A 17,625-nucleotide genomic window follows, 5' to 3' on the forward strand; every position below is an offset into this window, starting at 1 on the left:
AGATCCAAATACTGCTAAGACTGATGTCAAGGAACCTACCATCTGTGTTTTCTTCTAGGAGTTTTATGATTTCAGGTCCTACATTCGAGTCTCTGATCCAGTTTTGGATATGGTGTAAGAGTTGTTACGGAGTTAATTTTTGGTTATGTTATAAGATACTGGTTCAGTTTCATTCTTTTGCAGGCAGTTGTCCAGTTTTCCCATCATTGTGTATTGAAGAGATTGTTCTTTTCTCATTATATATTCATGCTTCCTGTGTTGTAAATGACCATATATTCATGGGTTTATTTCTGGGTTCTCTGTTCTGTTGATCTGTGTGTCTGTTTTTATACCAATACCATACTGTTCTGATTACCATAGCTTTGTAGTATAGTTTGAAATCAGAGTGTGTTACCTCTGGCTTTGTTTTTCTTTTTCAAGATTGTTCTGGTTATTTGGGGGTCTTTTGTGGTTCCATACCCATTTTAGAAGTTATTCTATTTTTGCAAAAAATGCCATTGGAATTTTGATAGGGATTGCATTGAATCTATAGATTGCTTTGAGTGGTGTGAACATTTTAATAACGTCAATTCTTTTAATCCATGATCATAGAATACTTTTTGGTTCATTTGTCTTCAGTTTCTTTCATCAATGTCTTACGGTTTTTCAGTTTATAGGTCTTTCACCTACTTGGTTCAATTTATTCATAGGTATTTTATACTTTCTGATGGCATTACAAATGGGATTTTCTTGATTTCTGTTTATGATAGTTTGTTACTAGTGTATAAAGAAGCAACAGATTTTTGGTATCAAATTGTATCCTCCAACTTTACTGAATTCATTTATTCTAGTAGGTTTTTGGTGGAATCTTTAGGGTTTTTTGTGTATAGTATCATGTCATCTACAAATAGTGGATGTTTTGCTCCTTTACTAATTTGGATACCTTTTATTTCTTGTCTGATGGCTGTGGCTAGGACTTCCAATACTATGTTGAATAAAAGTGGGGAGAGTGGACAATTTCTCCCTATAGGTCTGTTAATTGCTTTATGTATTTTAGTGCTCCTGGATTGGTGTTGTGTGTGTGTGTGTGTATTTATCAATACTATATCTTTTTGCTTGGTATCATTATGTAGTGCTCCTATTTGTCTTGTTGTAACAAGTCTTTGTTTTCAAGTCTGCTTTTGGGGGCACTTAGCTGGCTCAGGTGGTTACATCTGACTCTTAATTTCAGCTCGGGTAATGATATCACAGTTTGTGGGTTTGAGACCCGTGTCGGGCCCTCACTGACAGTATTGAGCCTACTTGAGATTCTCTCTGCCCCTCCTTTGCTCATGCACTCACTCTAATATAAGTATATATTAAAATAAATATACTTAAAAATATTAAATTCTGCTTTGTCTGAAATGAGTATAGCTATACCAGCTTTCTCTTGGTTTCCATTTACATTGAACATCTTTTTTATCCCTTTGCTTTCAGTCTGTGTGTGACCTAACTTTTGAAGTGAGTCACTTGTAGTCAGTAAATGAATATGTCTTGGTTTTTTTTTTTTTTTTATCCATTCAGCCATTCTGTCTTTTGATTGAAGATTTTAGTCCATTTTCTTTTCTTTTTTTTAATTTTAATTTTATTTCTTTATTATGTTTATTTATTTTTGAGAGGCAGAGAGACAGCATGAATGGGTGAGGGGCAGAGAGAGAGGGAGACAGAGAATCCGAAGCAGGCTCCACGCAACTAGCTGTCTGCACAGAGCCTGATGTGGGGCTCAAACTTGTGAACCGCGAGATCATGACCTGAGCTGAAGTTGGACACTCAACTGACTGAGCCACCCAGGTGCCCCCTTTTCTTAAAATTAAAAAAAAAATTTTTTTATTTATTTATTTTGAGAGAGAGAGAGAGCCAGAGAGTGTGCACTTGTGCATGCAGATGAGCGGGGAGGGGGTAGAGAGAGGGAGAGACAGAATCCTAGGCAGACTGCACAGTGCTGGCATGGAGCCCGACACTGTGCTCAAACTCATGAACTGTGAGATCATGACCTGAGGCAAAACAAAGAGTTGGATGCTCAGCCGACTAAGCCACCCGGGCACTCCAGTGTATTTTCATTTAAAGTAATTATTGATAGGTATGTACTTACTGCCATTTTGTTAACTGTTTCCTGGCTATTTTTGTAGTTTCTCTCTGTTTCTTTCTTCTCTTTCTGTCTTTCCTGTGACTGGATGATTTTATTTAATGTTATACTTAGATTCCTTTCTCATTTTCTTTTGTGTATTTACTGTAAGTTTTTGCTTTGTGGGTACTGTGAGCTTCACATATATAATCCTATGTGTGTAACAGTCTATTTTAAATTGATAGTAACTTAAATTTGAATACATTCCAAAACTACATTTTTACTCCCCATACCCCTGCATTTTATGTTGTTGTTGTTTAAGATTTTAAAGTAATCTCTACACCCAACATGGGGCTCGAACTCACAACCCTGACGTCAAGAGTCATATGCCCTACTGTCTGAGCCAGCCAAGTGCCTCCTTGCATTTTATGTTTTTGATATCTCTTTTTACATCTTTTAATTTTATATATTTCTTAATTATTGTAGTTTCAGTTAATTTTACTACTTTGGCCTTTAATCTTATTAGTAGCTTTGTAAGTGATCAATCTGCTACCTTTACTATATATTTACCTTTCCAGTCAGATTTTTACTTTTGTGTATTTTTTGTTATTAGTGCCTTCTCTATTCAGCTTAAATTCCTTTAATATTTCTTATAAGGCTGGTTTAGTGGTATAGTAGTTATCAACTACGTTAGCTTATGCTCATCTGGAGAATTCTTTCTCTCTCCTTCAAATCTGAGTGTGTTTTGGTTTCGTTCTCTTTGGGTTCATCTTTTTTTTTTTTTTTTTTTTATAAATTTTTATCTATCTATCTATCTATCTATTTATTTATTTATTTTTGAGACAGGGAGAGACAGAGCATGAACAGGGGAGGGTCAGAGAGAGGGAGACACAGAAATTGAAACAGGCTCCAGGCTCTGAGCTGTCAGCACAGAGCCCAACGCGGGGCTTGAACTCACGGACCGCAAGATCATGACCTGAGTGAAGTCGGCTGCTTAACCGACTGAGCCACCCAGGTGCCCCTCTTTGGGTTCATCTTATTTGTAACTCTGGGCTTCCTGGACCTATGTGTCTGTTTCTTTCCCCAGGAAAGTTTTCAGCCATTTTTTTCAAATAAGTTTGCTGTCCCTTTCTCTCTCTGTTTTCCATTGTGAGACCCTTATGATGTGGATGTTATTCTGCTTGACATTGTCCCCGAAGTCCCTTAAGTTATCTTCATTTGAAAATATTTTTTTCTTTTGCTGCTCTGAGTGAGTTGCATTGTTTGACCTTCTAGTTTGTTATCTGTTCTTCTACTTCATCCAGTCTGCTATTGAACCCCTCTAGTATATTTGTCAGTTCAGTTATTGTATTCTTTAGCTCTATGACTTCAGCTTGGTACTTTTTAATGTTTTCTGTTTCTTTGTTCAAGTTCTCACTGTGTTTATCCATTCTTCTCCTGAGTTAGGTGAGCATCTTTATGACCATTACATTAAATTCTTTTATCAGGTAGGTTACTTATCTCCATTTCATTAAGGTCTTTTTCAGATGTGTTGTTCTTGTTCTCTCATCTGGAACATATTTCTCTGTTTCCTCATTTTGTTTGACTGTGTGTTTGTTTCTATAAGGCAAAATAGCTACCGCTCTCAGTCTTGAAGGAATGGCCTTATGTGGGTGTGATCCTTCTCATTCAAACTTGCTTTGGCTATTAGTTGTCTCTTGAACCTTGGAGATTGTCTAAGCTGCCTAAATTATTTTTGATATTCTCCAATTGTTGAGGGTGTACCAAGACTTGTCAGTGATCCAAGGGAAAGAATGTCAGTTAGCATATAGTTTTAGGTTGATTGGAATCCAGACTTTCAGGCAGCAGCTTTTAAAGTAGGCAAATATAGGGGCGCCTGGGTGGCGCAGTCGGTTAAGCGTCCGACTTTAGCCAGGTCACGATCTCGCGGTCCGTGAGTTCGAGCCCCGCGTCAGGCTCTGGGCTGATGGCTCGGAGCCTGGAGCCTGTTTCCGATTCTGTGTCTCCCTCTCTCTCTGACCCTCCCCCGTTCATGCTCTGTCTCTCTCTGTCCCAAAAATAAATAAAAAACGTTGAAAAAAAAATTTTAAAGTAGGCAAATATATATAGTCCTATGGGGCCACAGTGGTAACCCCTGCTGTGTTTAGACCAGTGGATTTGGAGGGATCCCCTGGGTGACGATTGCAAAAACTGTGGCTCCACATGAGTGTATAAGTTCCTTCCTGGGAAGTCTCATTGACTAGTGCGCAAGGATGGTGTCTCACTGCTTACGTTCCCTGGGACCACCTCCTCAGCCTCTGTGTGTGTGGGAAACCTGAAGCCTATCCTTTAGGCTGAAGTTCCAGACTAAGTGAATAGTTTTTGTTTGTTTGTCTGTTTTGTTTTGGTTTTTAATCACAGGAAGGCTGAATTTGTGTTTCTGTCTGCTGTGTAGTGCCCTGGAGGTCAGAGCCTGCCAAGAACTGCCTTTCCAGTTGTTATAGTTCCATGGAGCTTTGGAACACCAGTCCTCTTGGTCAGCAGGGCCAGGCAATCAAGAGGTGTCCCCTGTGTGGATTGCATGCACCTGTTAGCTTTAGAGAGTCAGTTGGAGAGTGTAAGGGGCAGGGCATACTCACTGGCTTCAGAAAGGCAGTGGGAAAATGTCGTGACTGCATGCACCTGTGGGATTGAGGTGTTCAGTGATTCAGTGGGAGTACCTTTTCTGTTTGCATGCTTTGGTTTTAGGCTTGGAACGGCAGAATGCCACGACTGTTCACAGTCAACAGCCCCAGTCAGGGGATGGGGAAATGTTGCAGTTGCCCACACTCACAAACTGTAGAGAGCAGGGGATCTATGCTACCTATCATCTTGCCTGCCCCAGACAGGGAACGAGGGAGGGTTGCTACTGCCCTCACTCCCCAGCCTCAGCAAGTGCTGTGACTTCTTGCCCCCACCTGTCCCAGCAAAGCAGCAGGAGGGTACTGCATCCAAACTTGCCTGCTTGTGCTAGCAGGTTATGTGGAGAGTGTGACAGTGGTGTCCAGCAGTGCCTCCCTCTCTGGTAAGCATCTCACCTGTCTCCTGCTCCTCAGCCAGTGCCCCCAGGTTAGCAAATGAATCTCTGTCGCGTATAGCGTAGGCACTTCTCAGACTGTTTTTCTCCTGGGTCTCAGGGTCAACGAGGCTACATGTGAACCCTCCAAGAGGGGGAATCTCAGTTTCCTGTAATTCTTTGGGAATGCAGATATCAGCCTCCTTGGTTTTCCAACCCAGATGTTTTGGAGGCTCCTGTCTCCCATGCAGATACCAGGGGTTGGGTTGCCCAGTGTGGGGGACCAGCCTCTCCCTCCCTCTGGGAGAAGTGCCTTTTTGCTGTGATTCCTCTCTATTATCTGTCACCATGCCAGGGGTGGGTTTTTTTGTGAGACCATATCTTTGCCTCTCCTACACATCTTGATGTGCTCATTTTATTCTTTGTTGTGGAGAGCAGTTAATCAGATATTTTTCAGTGGGAAATGATTCATATGTGGTAGCTATAGATTTGGGGTATCTATGGAAGGAGGTGAGTTTAGGATCTTTCAATGCTTACCATCTTGGACCTCCTCCAGAAAATGCCCTTCCTTCCCTCCCCTCCTCTCCCTTCCTTTTTTCCATATATGTGTGTATGTATGTATGTATGTGTGTGTGTGTGTGTGTGTGTGTGTATGTATGTATTTGAGAGAGCACACATGAGTGGGGGAGAGGGGCAGAGGGAGAGGGAGAAAGAGAATCTTAAGCAGATCCTACATTCAGTGCAGAGCCTGATGTGGGGCTTGATCCCACAACCCTGGGGTCATGACCTGAGCCAAAATTAAGAGATGGACACTCAACCGACTGAACCACTCATTTTTAAATGTAAGGTAATATTTTTTTACCATATTGGAGAAAACTCCTCTGGTTTTCTACCCACAGTACTATCCTGTTGTTTTCATGGGGATGGCCGTATGATCTTGAGTGAGTTACCTACGGCCTGCGTTTTCCTGTTCCATGAAGGCATTGGAATCACTTAATCTCAAATTCCTTACAGATGTAACGTTGAATTATGCATTGCTTATTTGTTTATCTTTATTTACCTTTGTCAATCTGCCTAGTTATCCCTCTACAAATATTTTCTTATTTAGGGTTTAGCAATCAAGAAACATGTTGTTCTGCCATTTTACTGTTCCCAGTGACAGGGAGTTAGAAGCAAGAGAGTAGGTGCCAGTGGCACTCCAGAGACTTTCCAGAAGACAGCGCTTTTAGTTTTCTGCCTTTCTCATCGTGCTGTGTCTCTAGCTCTTCGATTCTGTGTTCCCAGGTCATTACCCTATTAATAACATTAAAGATATCTTTTAAGTGCCTCTGCTATACACAATAATTGTTGGTTTGGAAAGTAGCAATGTGATGGTGGTGGTAGGACCTTTATTACTTGCCATGTAGCTGTGGCCAACTTACAACTTTTCCATCTTTGCAAAAGGAGAATAATAATATTCCACAAGATTTTTGTAAAAAGTAAATGAGATGTAGTGCTTAGCTTGGGTTTGGCCTATTTAAGGATGCAATAATAAATAGTAGCTGCTGTTTTTATTGTTACTGAGCTAGTATCTCCATTTTAAGTATTAGCTTAATTCTGGACAAACAGGTCATCTTGGTGATGGCTTAGATTAATGTTGATGGTGCCTTTAGATAAGAATTTCTCAGCATTGGCACTATTGGCATTATGGGCCAGATGATTCTTTATTGTGGGGTGCTATCCTATGTATTGTTGGATGTTAAGCAGCATTTCTGGCCTTCATTTACTGAATGTCAGGAGTACTACCCACCTCCAGTTGTAACAAACACAATTGTCTCCAGACATTGCCAAATGTCGCCTGTGGGGCAGAATCACCATCAGTTGAGAACCAGTGTTATAGAGCAAGGGTGCCACTTCAGGGATGCAGTCTCTCTTAAGCACCCTGGGAATAAAACTGAGACAGCAGTAGATTTGCAAGTTTTGGAGTTTTTTGTCTGTATTTCCAGGAAGGGCAAATGGATTCCATTGTCTCTTTTCTAATTCAACCCATCAGATTGATGTACTATATTGGAAAATTAATAAATCCCTTTGTAAAACAATCTTTTAAAGAATAATTGATTACTCTGGCACTTTGCCTTTTCTGTCACCTTGCAACAGTAGACCCGAGGCTGATTAAAAGATCCAGCCTGGTCTTAGTTCTTGAACTTGTACAAGACATTTTTAGTCCAGCTTTAATTCCACTAACCAGTATGTGCTAGAACTGGTTTGTATCCTTGGCATTCATTATGTCAGGGCCAAGCGCTGGACAACCTTCTACAGATACCCTTTTCCTCTTCCCAGCTCTTTGCCTTATTGGCCAATCTGTAGTTTCCCTCTCCTGCACTCACCTTCTCCAGAGGGACTGATCCTGCTTTGAGCTCCATCCTGCTTGCGCAGAGCCCTGCTGCCTGCCTTTCAACCAGCCCCCTTTGCAAGAGTTGGTGTTGTCCTTTTGATCACCAAAAGAGAAAATATTTCCCTTTTTATATTTGTTTGCTTGTACTCATACTATGGGAATTCTTCCAATGTTGTTGACGACTGGCTTTCTATAGTCTATGGCTCTTCATTTTGTTTTCAGAAAATAAGATTTGATGCTTTCTGTTTTGCAGATCACTATGTTAGATGCTGCTAGGAGGTCAAGAAGATGAATAGGATAGTCGTTTCTTTTCTCAAGACCGTTCTTATCTGTGTAGAAGGAGAAATACAACTGTGTGCACCCGAATAATTACAAATGGAGCTAGGAGTATAATAAGTACAAATAACTAGAACCAAAGGGAAATGTTATTTTGGCATAATATAAAGAACCTTTAGTAGAGCCTTCTAAAAGCGAATGGCGCTGTTAGTGGATGGTAATTTTGTGTAGTGGAAAGAGCCAGATCTTTTGAGTCAAACAGTCCTGGATAAATCTATTTAATCAAATATTAGCTGTGTAATCTTAGGCAAGTTACTTAACCTCTCTAAGCCTCAGTTGTGTTTTTTTTGTGTGTGTATGTGTTTTCATTTGTGAAAGCAGGATAAATAATCTCCTCTTTAATTGTTAGAATGGAAGATAATGTTGGAAATAGCATACTATTTCAATACAGAGGAGACATAAAGTAAATATAAATTTCTGCTACAGAGATGAGCTAAAGATGTCCTATCACTCAGAGAGTCCACTTTAGCAGGTCTTTCGCAGGCAACATGACTTGATACAAATCCTCTCAATTTAGGTTCTGGGCCCTTAGCTTTTTGGCTTCTGAAATTTAAGGTTTGTCAGAGCACCTAGAATACATCAAACTCAAGAGACTGACTCATTAAATTTTAAGAGGCCTGTGTATGAGCCAGAATGTTTATTTGCAGTGAAAGCTATTCATTTCCATTATTTGGGATTTTCATTTTTCCTAACCAGGGCACATCTTCTTTATGAGTAGGGGCGAACTAGTAAGTGGGTGGTGGTTTGAAGAGACTTAGGATCTGAACAAATGGAAGTGGTTAATCTCCACAAGCATTTCACTTAGTAGGATGATCTATCCCTTATTTACAGAAACTAGGTGAAAGAGCACTTCTCCATAACAGAACATATTTTTGTAGATAAATGTGAAGTTTATATTCATCAGGCTTAGAGTCTCTTTCCTTGGGTCTGATGAACATGTAAGTTATCTGGCTTTTGTTGCCTTGGATTCCATGCTGACCCTTCCCCCTTTCTAAATACTCGGTCCCTTTAGTCAGTGCCTAATGCTATTGATTACATTTAAGCTTCTCAGTTCCGATTTCATGCCTGTTATGTTGTTTCAAGATTGTACTTAGATCTCCAAGTTTAGCTTATTCATAAAACACATAAGGCATGTATTTGTTGAAATTTGGGGGGTTCTTTTTACAGATAATTATCTCATTCCATTTCATGTATTATGTGTAAGTATTTTCTTGTTAAGTTTCAGTTTTAGAGGATTCTGGTGGGAAAGGGTGCAACAATATTGTGTAGTGAAAATAGTTCCCATTCTCCGATTCCAAGTAGTGACTTACTTAATTTTCCAATGTTGCTGTGTTAAGAAGTGTAAGGATCATCCATTGGGTCTGTTTAAATAAGCAAACTTGAGTTTGCTTGAGTTGAGAGTTGTATCCAATAACTTGTAAGGTGCCTTTCAACTATTTTATGATTCTAAAACCTCTTATCTCCTTGTTGGATTTCTTGGCTTTAGTATCTAGATCCATCATCTTTTCTCATACTTCTTTTTTACTTATTTAGAATCTCACATGTTTAGTAAGTTTATCTTTTCTTTTGTTAATTATGTGAATTGTTTTGCCTTCCAATTCTTTATTGTTGTCACATAAAAAAAATCCTGAGAACTTGTACATGAATAGTGTCCCTTTGAGAATAAATCATAATCATTCTTTGAATCATTTTTACATTTAGAGAATTAATTTTTTTCAAAGTTCTTACTATTTTCATATGTATGGAAAGCTTTTTAGTGGCCCAAATTTAATTTACTTATTTTTATGTAATTACCTTTGCAGTTATTAATGAATATCTCTCTTTTAAAACAGTGATTTTAGGGGCACCTGGGTGGCTTAGTCAGTTAAGCGTCTGACTTCGGCTCAGGTCATGATCTCACTGTTTGTGAGTTTGAGCCCCACATCGGGCTCTGTGCTGATAGCTCAGAGCTTGCAACCTGCTTCAGATTCTGTGTTTTCCTCTCTTTCTATCCCTCCCTGACTAGTGCTCTCTCAAAAATAATAAATGTAAAAAACAAAATTAAAAAAAATAAAACAGTGATTTTATTGGTATTTAATGAAATTTGAGCAAGGGATATCCATTTTGTTTGTCGTTCATTCTACTGTCTTGCCAAAACTTCTTCCAATTTTTTTAGCTATTATTTGCCTAGTAATACAGAGAATCCTGTTATTATTTTAATCAGCTTCTTATGAAACCCATTAATTAACTCAGCATTGGCCAGTGTCACATCCCATGTTCTTAACCACTCTTTGTATACCAGAGGCCCAGGAAAGAGACAGGGATAAAGCAGCCATACATTTCTTACATGAGATATGTTCTTAGACCACTCTTTAGTTAGGATATTGCAAGCTGGAAACTCTCTAATAAACACCTTCCCTAACCCCAGTACACCTAAGAGCACAAACATGAAGTGCTTTCGGTAGGTGGACTTAAGGGGAGGGAGAGGCATTCTCCCCCAGATATCTCTATTTAAACTCCCCATCCCTCCATTTGATCTCAACTACTAAACACTGGTCAATCTTAGCTTCCTAGCTCCTAGTCCACACCTATTCCTTACTCTACCTATAGAAGGCAGCCTATAAGATCCAAGGCCCTAGTTTTCCTTGCCTCCTGATATTCACAGGTTGTTGACTCACTATTTTATTTTTTATTTTTCTTTTTAAAAAGTTTATTTATTTATTTTGAGAGAGAGAGAGCGTGCATGAGCAGGGGAGGGGCAGAGAGTGAATCCCAGGCTCTGTGTGCTGTCAGTGCAGAGCCCGATACGGGGCTCAAACCCACTAACCATAAGACCATGACCTGAGCTAAAGTTGGATGCTCAATTAACTGAGCCACCCAGGTGTCTCGAGTCAACTATTTGAAAGAACAGAATACAACAGAAGTAATGAGAAATCAGTTTTGAGATAAGGTTATGAAAAGACTGTGGTGCTGGGTGCTCTCTTTTACTTTGTTTTGGATCATTCACTCTCAGGGAAGCCAGCTGCCATGAGGCAGTGCTCTGGAGATGCCTGTGTAAATGAGCTTAGAAGCAGATCCTCTGGAGCCTGCCACAGACATATGAATGAGCTTGACAGCAGCTCCTTTTCTAGTTGAGCTTTGAGATGGCTGCAGCTGGTACAGCAGCAGCCTCTTTTTTTTTTTCTTTTAATGTTTATTTATTTTGAGAGAGAGAGGGAGAGAGACAATCCCAAGCAGGCTCCATGCTGTCACCACAGAGCCTGATGCAGGGTTCAGTCTTCCAAACGGTGAGATCATGACCTGAGCTGAAATCAAGAGTCAGACGCTTAAGTGACTGAGCCACCCAGATGGCCCAGTAGCAGCCTCTTGAAAGACCTTGAGCCAGAACTGCCTAGCTAAGCCCTCCCTGATTACTGACCCACAGTAATTGTGAGATAATCAATGTTTGAATTTTTCAGCTGTTAAGTTTTGGGATGATTTGTTATACAGGAATAACTAATGCACTGCCCTCACCTCCTCTTGCCTGGTGTGCTTCACCTGAAAGCTAATCTTTTGAGTCCCTGCTTTTTTCTTCAGAACCCATTGTAGGCCCAGATTGGATGATTTTCATCTCGAGTTCAGCAAGGGTAAACAAACCTCTCTGAACTCCAGTTTCTTCATCTGTAGAATGTGAGATTGGTTGAGCCAGGTGGTTTCCAGATCCTTTTCAGCTCTAAAGTTCTGTGCTTCTGGATTTCCCCAGGCCCTATCTCGTTTCATTAAAAAAAAAATGAATATAAGAAATAACCGTTGGAATCAACCAGACTTTATTAACACTGACGATCTTGCTTTTCAGGTTGACCTGGGGATAAAAGGCAACAAACAGATAAGGGTTATGGTGACTATAGCTAGAAGTAGCATAACTGCATCTGTCTTGCTAAATCTTCAAACTCTCTCATCAAAGCCATCAACTTCTAGAATATCCCCCCCTTTTTTCTCATTCTTTATTGTCACTTACATGACCATACTAACCTCAGCCAGTTAGGGTAGCACCAGGAAAATGAGAGGCAGAAGCATTACAAGGAGGAACCCAGAGAGGTCCAGACTGAGGATGGCAGAAAAGTCAGTATGTGAAATGGCTGACTTCTCAATCCAAGATTTGTAGAAACTGATGTTTGTATATATTCCAGGCTCATTGGTTTGAAGGCAGTTTGATCCCCAGCTGACCACTCCTGTGAGGACCCAGGAGTCTTCCACTCTACATGTCAGGGGGTCTCCTCTACTACCCTGGGGAGAGAAGAAAGATGACTAGGCCACGCACAAGGCAAAGGGAGAAGAAATTCTCCCTGTAGTGTAGCTAAGAACTATGGAGTTTGAGCCTGTCCACACACTGCTGGATTCACCCAGGGATGCTGAAGATGTGAGGCATTCCATGGAAGCATTCCCTGGAAGGCATTCCCTGTGAGGCATTCCATGGAGGCATTCCCTGGAAGCACACTGGGAAAGGGGAGGGCTCTGGAAGGTGCCTATGGGATGGATTCTTACTATACACTGATCCATCCGTTCCACTGGGAGCTTAGAGCAGATCATGGCTTCACTGATGATGGGCTTGATTCCACGCGAGTTTGCTTTCTGGTAGTGGTCCCTGCATGTCTGGAGATCAATAAGGGGCACTTTTAGCTCCTTCAGTGTATAGGATGGCTTCATGTCTGTAAGATCAAAAGGAATCAGAGCTATCTTAAAATATTAGGAAGCAACTTGCAGCTAATGATACAGATTTCATGCCTCTGATTTTCAAGTATATCTCTGATTTTAAATATTCTGCCTCCATATCAGATGGCACTTTGATTTCCAGTTTGGGAAATAGCCTGAAGGCTGAGTTCCCTTGGTCTAAACAAGACCGAAGTCATTTGCTCCCACCCAGATGCCACAAATAACAAAAAACCCATATGATTCAGGAAAACCCAAAACAATGAATGATGCAAAATCAACTTTTTTGGCCTTGGAATATATCGTCCTGTTCCATAGAATAGAGGTAGAGATAACATACTCTGAAGAATGAAGACTGTTGATACAGAAATTAAGCTCTTCTTTCCTAGTCTGACTCGAGACTTGCTGAGCAGTCTTACTTTCTTGAATACATCTTCATGCCTTCTTCCCCTCTTTGTACCTTAACCACGCACACTACCCAGGTGCAGAAGGAGAGCTAGCCTCTCCCTAAGCTCATTGTCTTGTCCTTCTCACTTTTAAGGTCCCAGCACTATTGCTAATAAGAGCAAAAGCAGATATAAATAAGCAAAAGAGATTACAGCAGAAGAAAGCACAAGAGGGAGGTATAGGGTCAAGGAGAATTTGAAGTCTGCGACATCTCAGATCAACTGCCTGGAGAGTGCAATATATCTGGTGCTGGGCTGGGATAGAGAGTACGGGGAGAGAATGTCAGTTGAGGAAATGGAGCTCAGAAAATCTACTTATCCTCACATCGGTATGTTCCAGAATAGCCCCATCCAGTCACCCAGCAGGAAGTTGACTTCTTCAGCTGGACTGCAGATGAGGGGAGGCAGATGGGCAGGACAACAGGGGTAAAAGAAACTGGGTAGGCCAGTTCTGCCACAGCAATGGTACTAGATGTGTTTCCCTGGAAGTCATGGTAGGGGATAATCCTGGACACAGGTATTATTGTCGCTTTGGAGCCTGGGCGACCAGAGACCTGAAGTGACCCCACCAATACACTGTATTTTCTGATGTCTTTAGACCTGAGAAGAGAAGCAGAATGGGGACCATGAATTTCTTATGACTGTCATGAAGTGTCACAGCAGAGCCCATCGTTCTGGAGGTTGCATTTTTCTTCTGGCTCTCAAGCATTTGTTCCTTAACTAAGTATTGAGCGTTTCCTGAGAGTATAAATGAGACTTAGGCATGATCTGCCTCTCATAGGGCTTTTGGATTTATTGTGTATGTGTGTGTGTGCGTATATATGTAAGAGAGTGTGTATAAAAGAGAGGGGAGGAAGGAAGTGAGGGAAATGAGGCAGAGATAAGCAACAGTTTAACAAGTAAAACATTTTAAACTATGATAAACACTATGGAGAAAAACAGGATTTCAAGTTGGTAAAGGAATAGGGGAAGAGACTTAGGATTGGGTGATCACAAAAGGTCTCATTGAAGAGATAAGTTCTCAACTGAGTCCCAAAAGATAAGAGTTAGCCTTGAGAAGAGCTATCAGGAAAAGCATTTCAGACAGAGAGAATAGAGTATGCAAAGGCCTTGAGGGTAAGTGAAAAAGAGATTGGCAGTTTCTAGGAGTTGAAATAAAGTTGGAGTAGAATGAGATGAGGTTGGAAAAATGAGCAGATATCTGGCAATCTACAGCCATTTTTTGCCAGTGAGGTATCTGGGTTTTATTCTAGTTGCCTGAGCAGCCACTGGAGGATTTGAAGGAGGGAGTGACCTGACCTTGCTTCTGACTTAAAAAAAAAAAATCACTTTGTTGTGTATATGAAGGTAGCAAAACCTATTATACTATTGCAGTGGTCTAGTGGTCTGGGGACAGCTATCCTGGAGTCAAAGTATATTTTGGAAGTAAAACTGACAGAATTTGTGTATGCAGTAGTTATGGAGGGTGAGGGAGAGTAGGGCTTTATATTTCTGAGTACAGCTTGAGCAACTAGTTATGTTGTTGAATGAGAGAGGGAAGACAAAAGTAGGCTTAGGGATAGTGGTGGTGGTGAAATTGTAGCTCTGTTTTGATCATGTTCCCTTTGAGATACCAGTGAGATATCCAAATGGAAATGCATCAGAACCACAGGTTGGAGTTAGTGATGTAAATGTGTGTGTTATCAGCAAATATACAGCATTTTAAACCACAGAAATGGATGAGGTCACTGGGGAGAGTAAAGAGGGCTTAAGATTGTTTATCCAGAGTAGTAAGAAGATGTGGGCATGCTGTAAAGGGAGGGTCCCTTCCTGGGGAATGTCTTTTTGGGTAGAGACTTGGTTGGTGGGGGACAGGGGCTAACTTTTTAGGCGTTCGTTTCAATCAAGATGATTGTCAAAATGAAGATGCCTGAAATTGTAAGAGTAGTTGAATTGAACTGAGAGCTAGGGTAGGAAACATTTGGACCCACTTCTAAGGCACAGTGTACTATATTGGGCAGTGCAAGATAAACTCCTGTCTGACCTTAGTTCAGGAGCTCTAGTCACCTGAATCCCCTAGTGGGTCCCCCTGAAGCAAGGCCAACACTCACCGGAAGCAGCTTGCCACTGTCAACACCCACTGCTCTGAGATGAGGGTGGCTGCACAGATGTGAAGCAGGCCCTCGCGGATGCTGACCTGCCAGGGCCACTGCCCCACCTTGGCCTCCCTGCCTGAGGCAATGCCAGAGGAGACTGCAGGCCGCCCACAGACTGCAGACAAAAAGGAAAAAGATATGGGAGATCTGGCTGGAAACCGATGCCTCTTCTCCCACCCCTTCGTGCCATTTCCCAAACTGGGGTTCTCTCTCCAGCTCAGCACAGATTCCCTTCCCTTGGTCCACCCAGGCATGCTGCCCTGGCTAAGGCCTCTTACTTGACTTCAGGAGATTCTCTGGTTCTTCCTCATGGGTGCCTAGAGAGAGAGAGAAGAGGTATGTGGGAGACACCCATGATGAATTTTTATTGCCGTGGGAGGCCCACACCCCATGCTCTGTGCAGCTTCTCCTGGAGCCCTTACCCTCACCTAGGACTCTTCTCACCGCCCCCCCCCTCCCCCCCCGGAACACACCTGAAATGCCCAGCAGAAGGGGCAGCAAGAAGATACAGCCAGCAGGGCCCATGTCTTTGTCCTCAGATTCAGCACTTCCTTCTCCCAGGGAGAGGCCACCTGAAGAGCAGCCAGAGAAAGGGGGCAGGACCAACTTCTCCTGATGGATACCTCTGCTTCACCCCCTCCTGTCCTTTGATTTTCACCCCACACACCAGGGTGGGGACTGAAGGGACCAGACTTGGAAAGTACAGCTGCAGGACCCAGGGGGAAGAGCTGGGGCCTCAGGCGCCCCCTGCTGTCTAGGAGAGCAGGTTGTTTGGGGTTCTGCCAATGGGAAGAGGGGCAAGTTGGGGGTGGGCTCACTCAGTGCAGTGACTCTGGTGTGAGGCTAGGCCAGGTTCACAGCACTCCCTCTGTCTAACCTGCCACATCTCAGGGACTTGCCCTAGGTGCTCACATGTAATTACCCCCTATCCAAAGGTGAACCAACCTAGGGCAGATCCCTGAGCTTGGATCATAGAGGTCTGTGCCCTAAATCCTTGGCCTCTTAAATGGTTACAGAACTGACAAGAGAAAATAAAGAAGAGGAAATAAGCCAGTCAGTTGACCAGTATTTTCTGCTTTCTCTTTCCTTTTTTGGATCAATCTCTACCTGTTGTAATTTGTCCTCTGTCTTCCTAAGTCAGCAAGTATTTATTAGATCTTTATTGTGTACAAGGTATTGTGCTAAATGTGGAGCAGAATCTATAAAGAAGCATGAATTACGGGTGTTGCCTGCCTTCAAAGTGTTGGCAGTCTAGTTGGAGAGAAGTGGAATAAGGAAATAACTTAGGAGGTTTTTATTAATAATTGATCTCCTGTTTATTAAAAAAAGGGAGCAGAGGGCTCTGAAATGTGAATGAACTTAGATAAGGCATATAACCAAAGTGCTGAGCAAATGTTGGTTGCCAGTTTTAAAAACATGATGATGACTGGAGTGCCTGGGTGGCGTAGGGGTTAAGCTCAGGTCATGACCTCACAGTTCATAAGATTGAGCCCTGTGTTGGGCTCTGTGTTGGACATGGAGACTGTTTAGGATTCTCTCTCCCTTTCCCTCTGCCCCTCTCCTGCTCATGTGCTCGCTCGCTCTCACTCTCCCAAAAATAAATAAATAAGCAAATGAGTAAAAAATAAAAAAAAAATTAAAACATGATGGTGATGATGATGATGATGACGACGACGACAATGACACAGTTAAGACTCTTTAATTCCAGAGCTGGTGCTTGGCATGAGAAGGTACTGTGGGTACAATAAAAGTGAGTGGCATTAAAAGATTTGTAGAAATCAGGGGGAGATTATGCTTCTAAAAATCAAGAATGGGATTATTAAAATAGAGATTTAATTTAACTTGAAACTTTGTAGAGGCCAAAGTAGGAAAGAAAAAAAGAATGAGCTCATGTCATCTGAAACATATCAATAAGCATAATAAACAAACTCTTCAGTCAGGAAGTAACTTTTTCCCCCTTGGCAGTGAATTTAGTGAGTTTGTTATGATATGATAAAAAGTACAGGGGTTAATGTAACAAACAGTTTTCTAGAGGACTAAGAAATATACCTCAGTTTTTATATTCTCTCAATAGATGCTAATGCCATCATTTTGAATTACGATTAAGACATTTCTGTGAAGAACTAAACTAACTGAAATGGAGTATTTATATTTCTTGTTATGTAACTTGAAACAAAAGTAGAATTTAGAGAAGATGCCTCTTTCAAATACCAGTTTTTCCAGCTGTGCTTTGGTGAAGTCTGTATTTTCTAGACAAATGTCTTGACATTTTATTTTCTGGACTAAGGAAACTGGCTTGAATTTCTGCCTCTCTGAGAACCCATCTTAGCTTTGCTTGGTTATGGGCTGCAGAAAGGCTGGTGAGGAGGACAATTCCAGAGCCAAATGAAAGTACCAAAGATCTCAAGATATGACCTCTGATCTCCCTTATTTAGAACGGAATGGGTAAGGTCTTGCCCCTCCCCACCCCACAGGCAGGAACCTCATACCTGTCGCTCTCCCTGGACAGCAGGGGGCGCCTCAGGCCCCGCTCCTCCCCCTGGGTCCTG

General features: G+C 41.7%; 2 protein-coding genes across 6 annotated transcripts in view; one reads left to right on the plus strand and one right to left on the minus strand.

Moving 5' to 3' along the window:
* SH3D19 (SH3 domain containing 19) overlaps nucleotides 1-17,625 on the plus strand; it is a 186,871-nt gene that overhangs the window by 43,505 nt on the left and 125,741 nt on the right. The window lies entirely within an intron of this gene.
* Nucleotides 11,640-15,836, minus strand: PRSS48 (serine protease 48). Of its 4 annotated transcripts, XM_042983780.1 has the most exons (4): nucleotides 15,550-15,836; nucleotides 15,355-15,393; nucleotides 15,032-15,191; nucleotides 12,175-13,541 (listed from the first exon to the last, which is right to left on the minus strand). In XM_042983780.1, exons 1-4 carry the CDS (start codon nucleotides 15,599-15,601, stop codon nucleotides 13,253-13,255), a joined length of 540 nt encoding a protein of 179 aa, XP_042839714.1. In that variant the 5' UTR covers nucleotides 15,602-15,836; the 3' UTR covers nucleotides 12,175-13,252. The 4 variants fall into 4 exon arrangements, 3 of the variants coding, with proteins under 3 accessions (XP_042839714.1, XP_042839713.1, XP_042839712.1); XR_006216733.1 differs by lacking the exon at nucleotides 15,550-15,836 and adding an exon at nucleotides 11,640-12,072 and having other exon boundaries at nucleotides 12,331-13,541; nucleotides 15,032-15,403; XM_042983779.1 differs by having other exon boundaries at nucleotides 15,032-15,393.

The sequence above is a fragment of the Panthera tigris genome, chromosome B1 (genome assembly GCF_018350195.1).
Source record: "Panthera tigris isolate Pti1 chromosome B1, P.tigris_Pti1_mat1.1, whole genome shotgun sequence".
NCBI lineage: Eukaryota > Metazoa > Chordata > Mammalia > Carnivora > Felidae > Panthera > Panthera tigris.

What these genes read in the sequence shown, in the direction of transcription:
- PRSS48 (XM_042983779.1), bottom strand. Translation starts at nt 15,330, where the DNA reads ATGCCTGGGTGGACCAAGGGAAGGGAATCTGTGCTGAGCTGGAGAGAG. An exon ending in ACAGTGGCAAGCTGCTTCCG is followed by an intron (nt 13,542 to 15,031) that starts GTGAGTGTTGGC and finishes TTCTCTTCTCAG; the next exon opens with GTCTAAAGACATCAGAAAAT.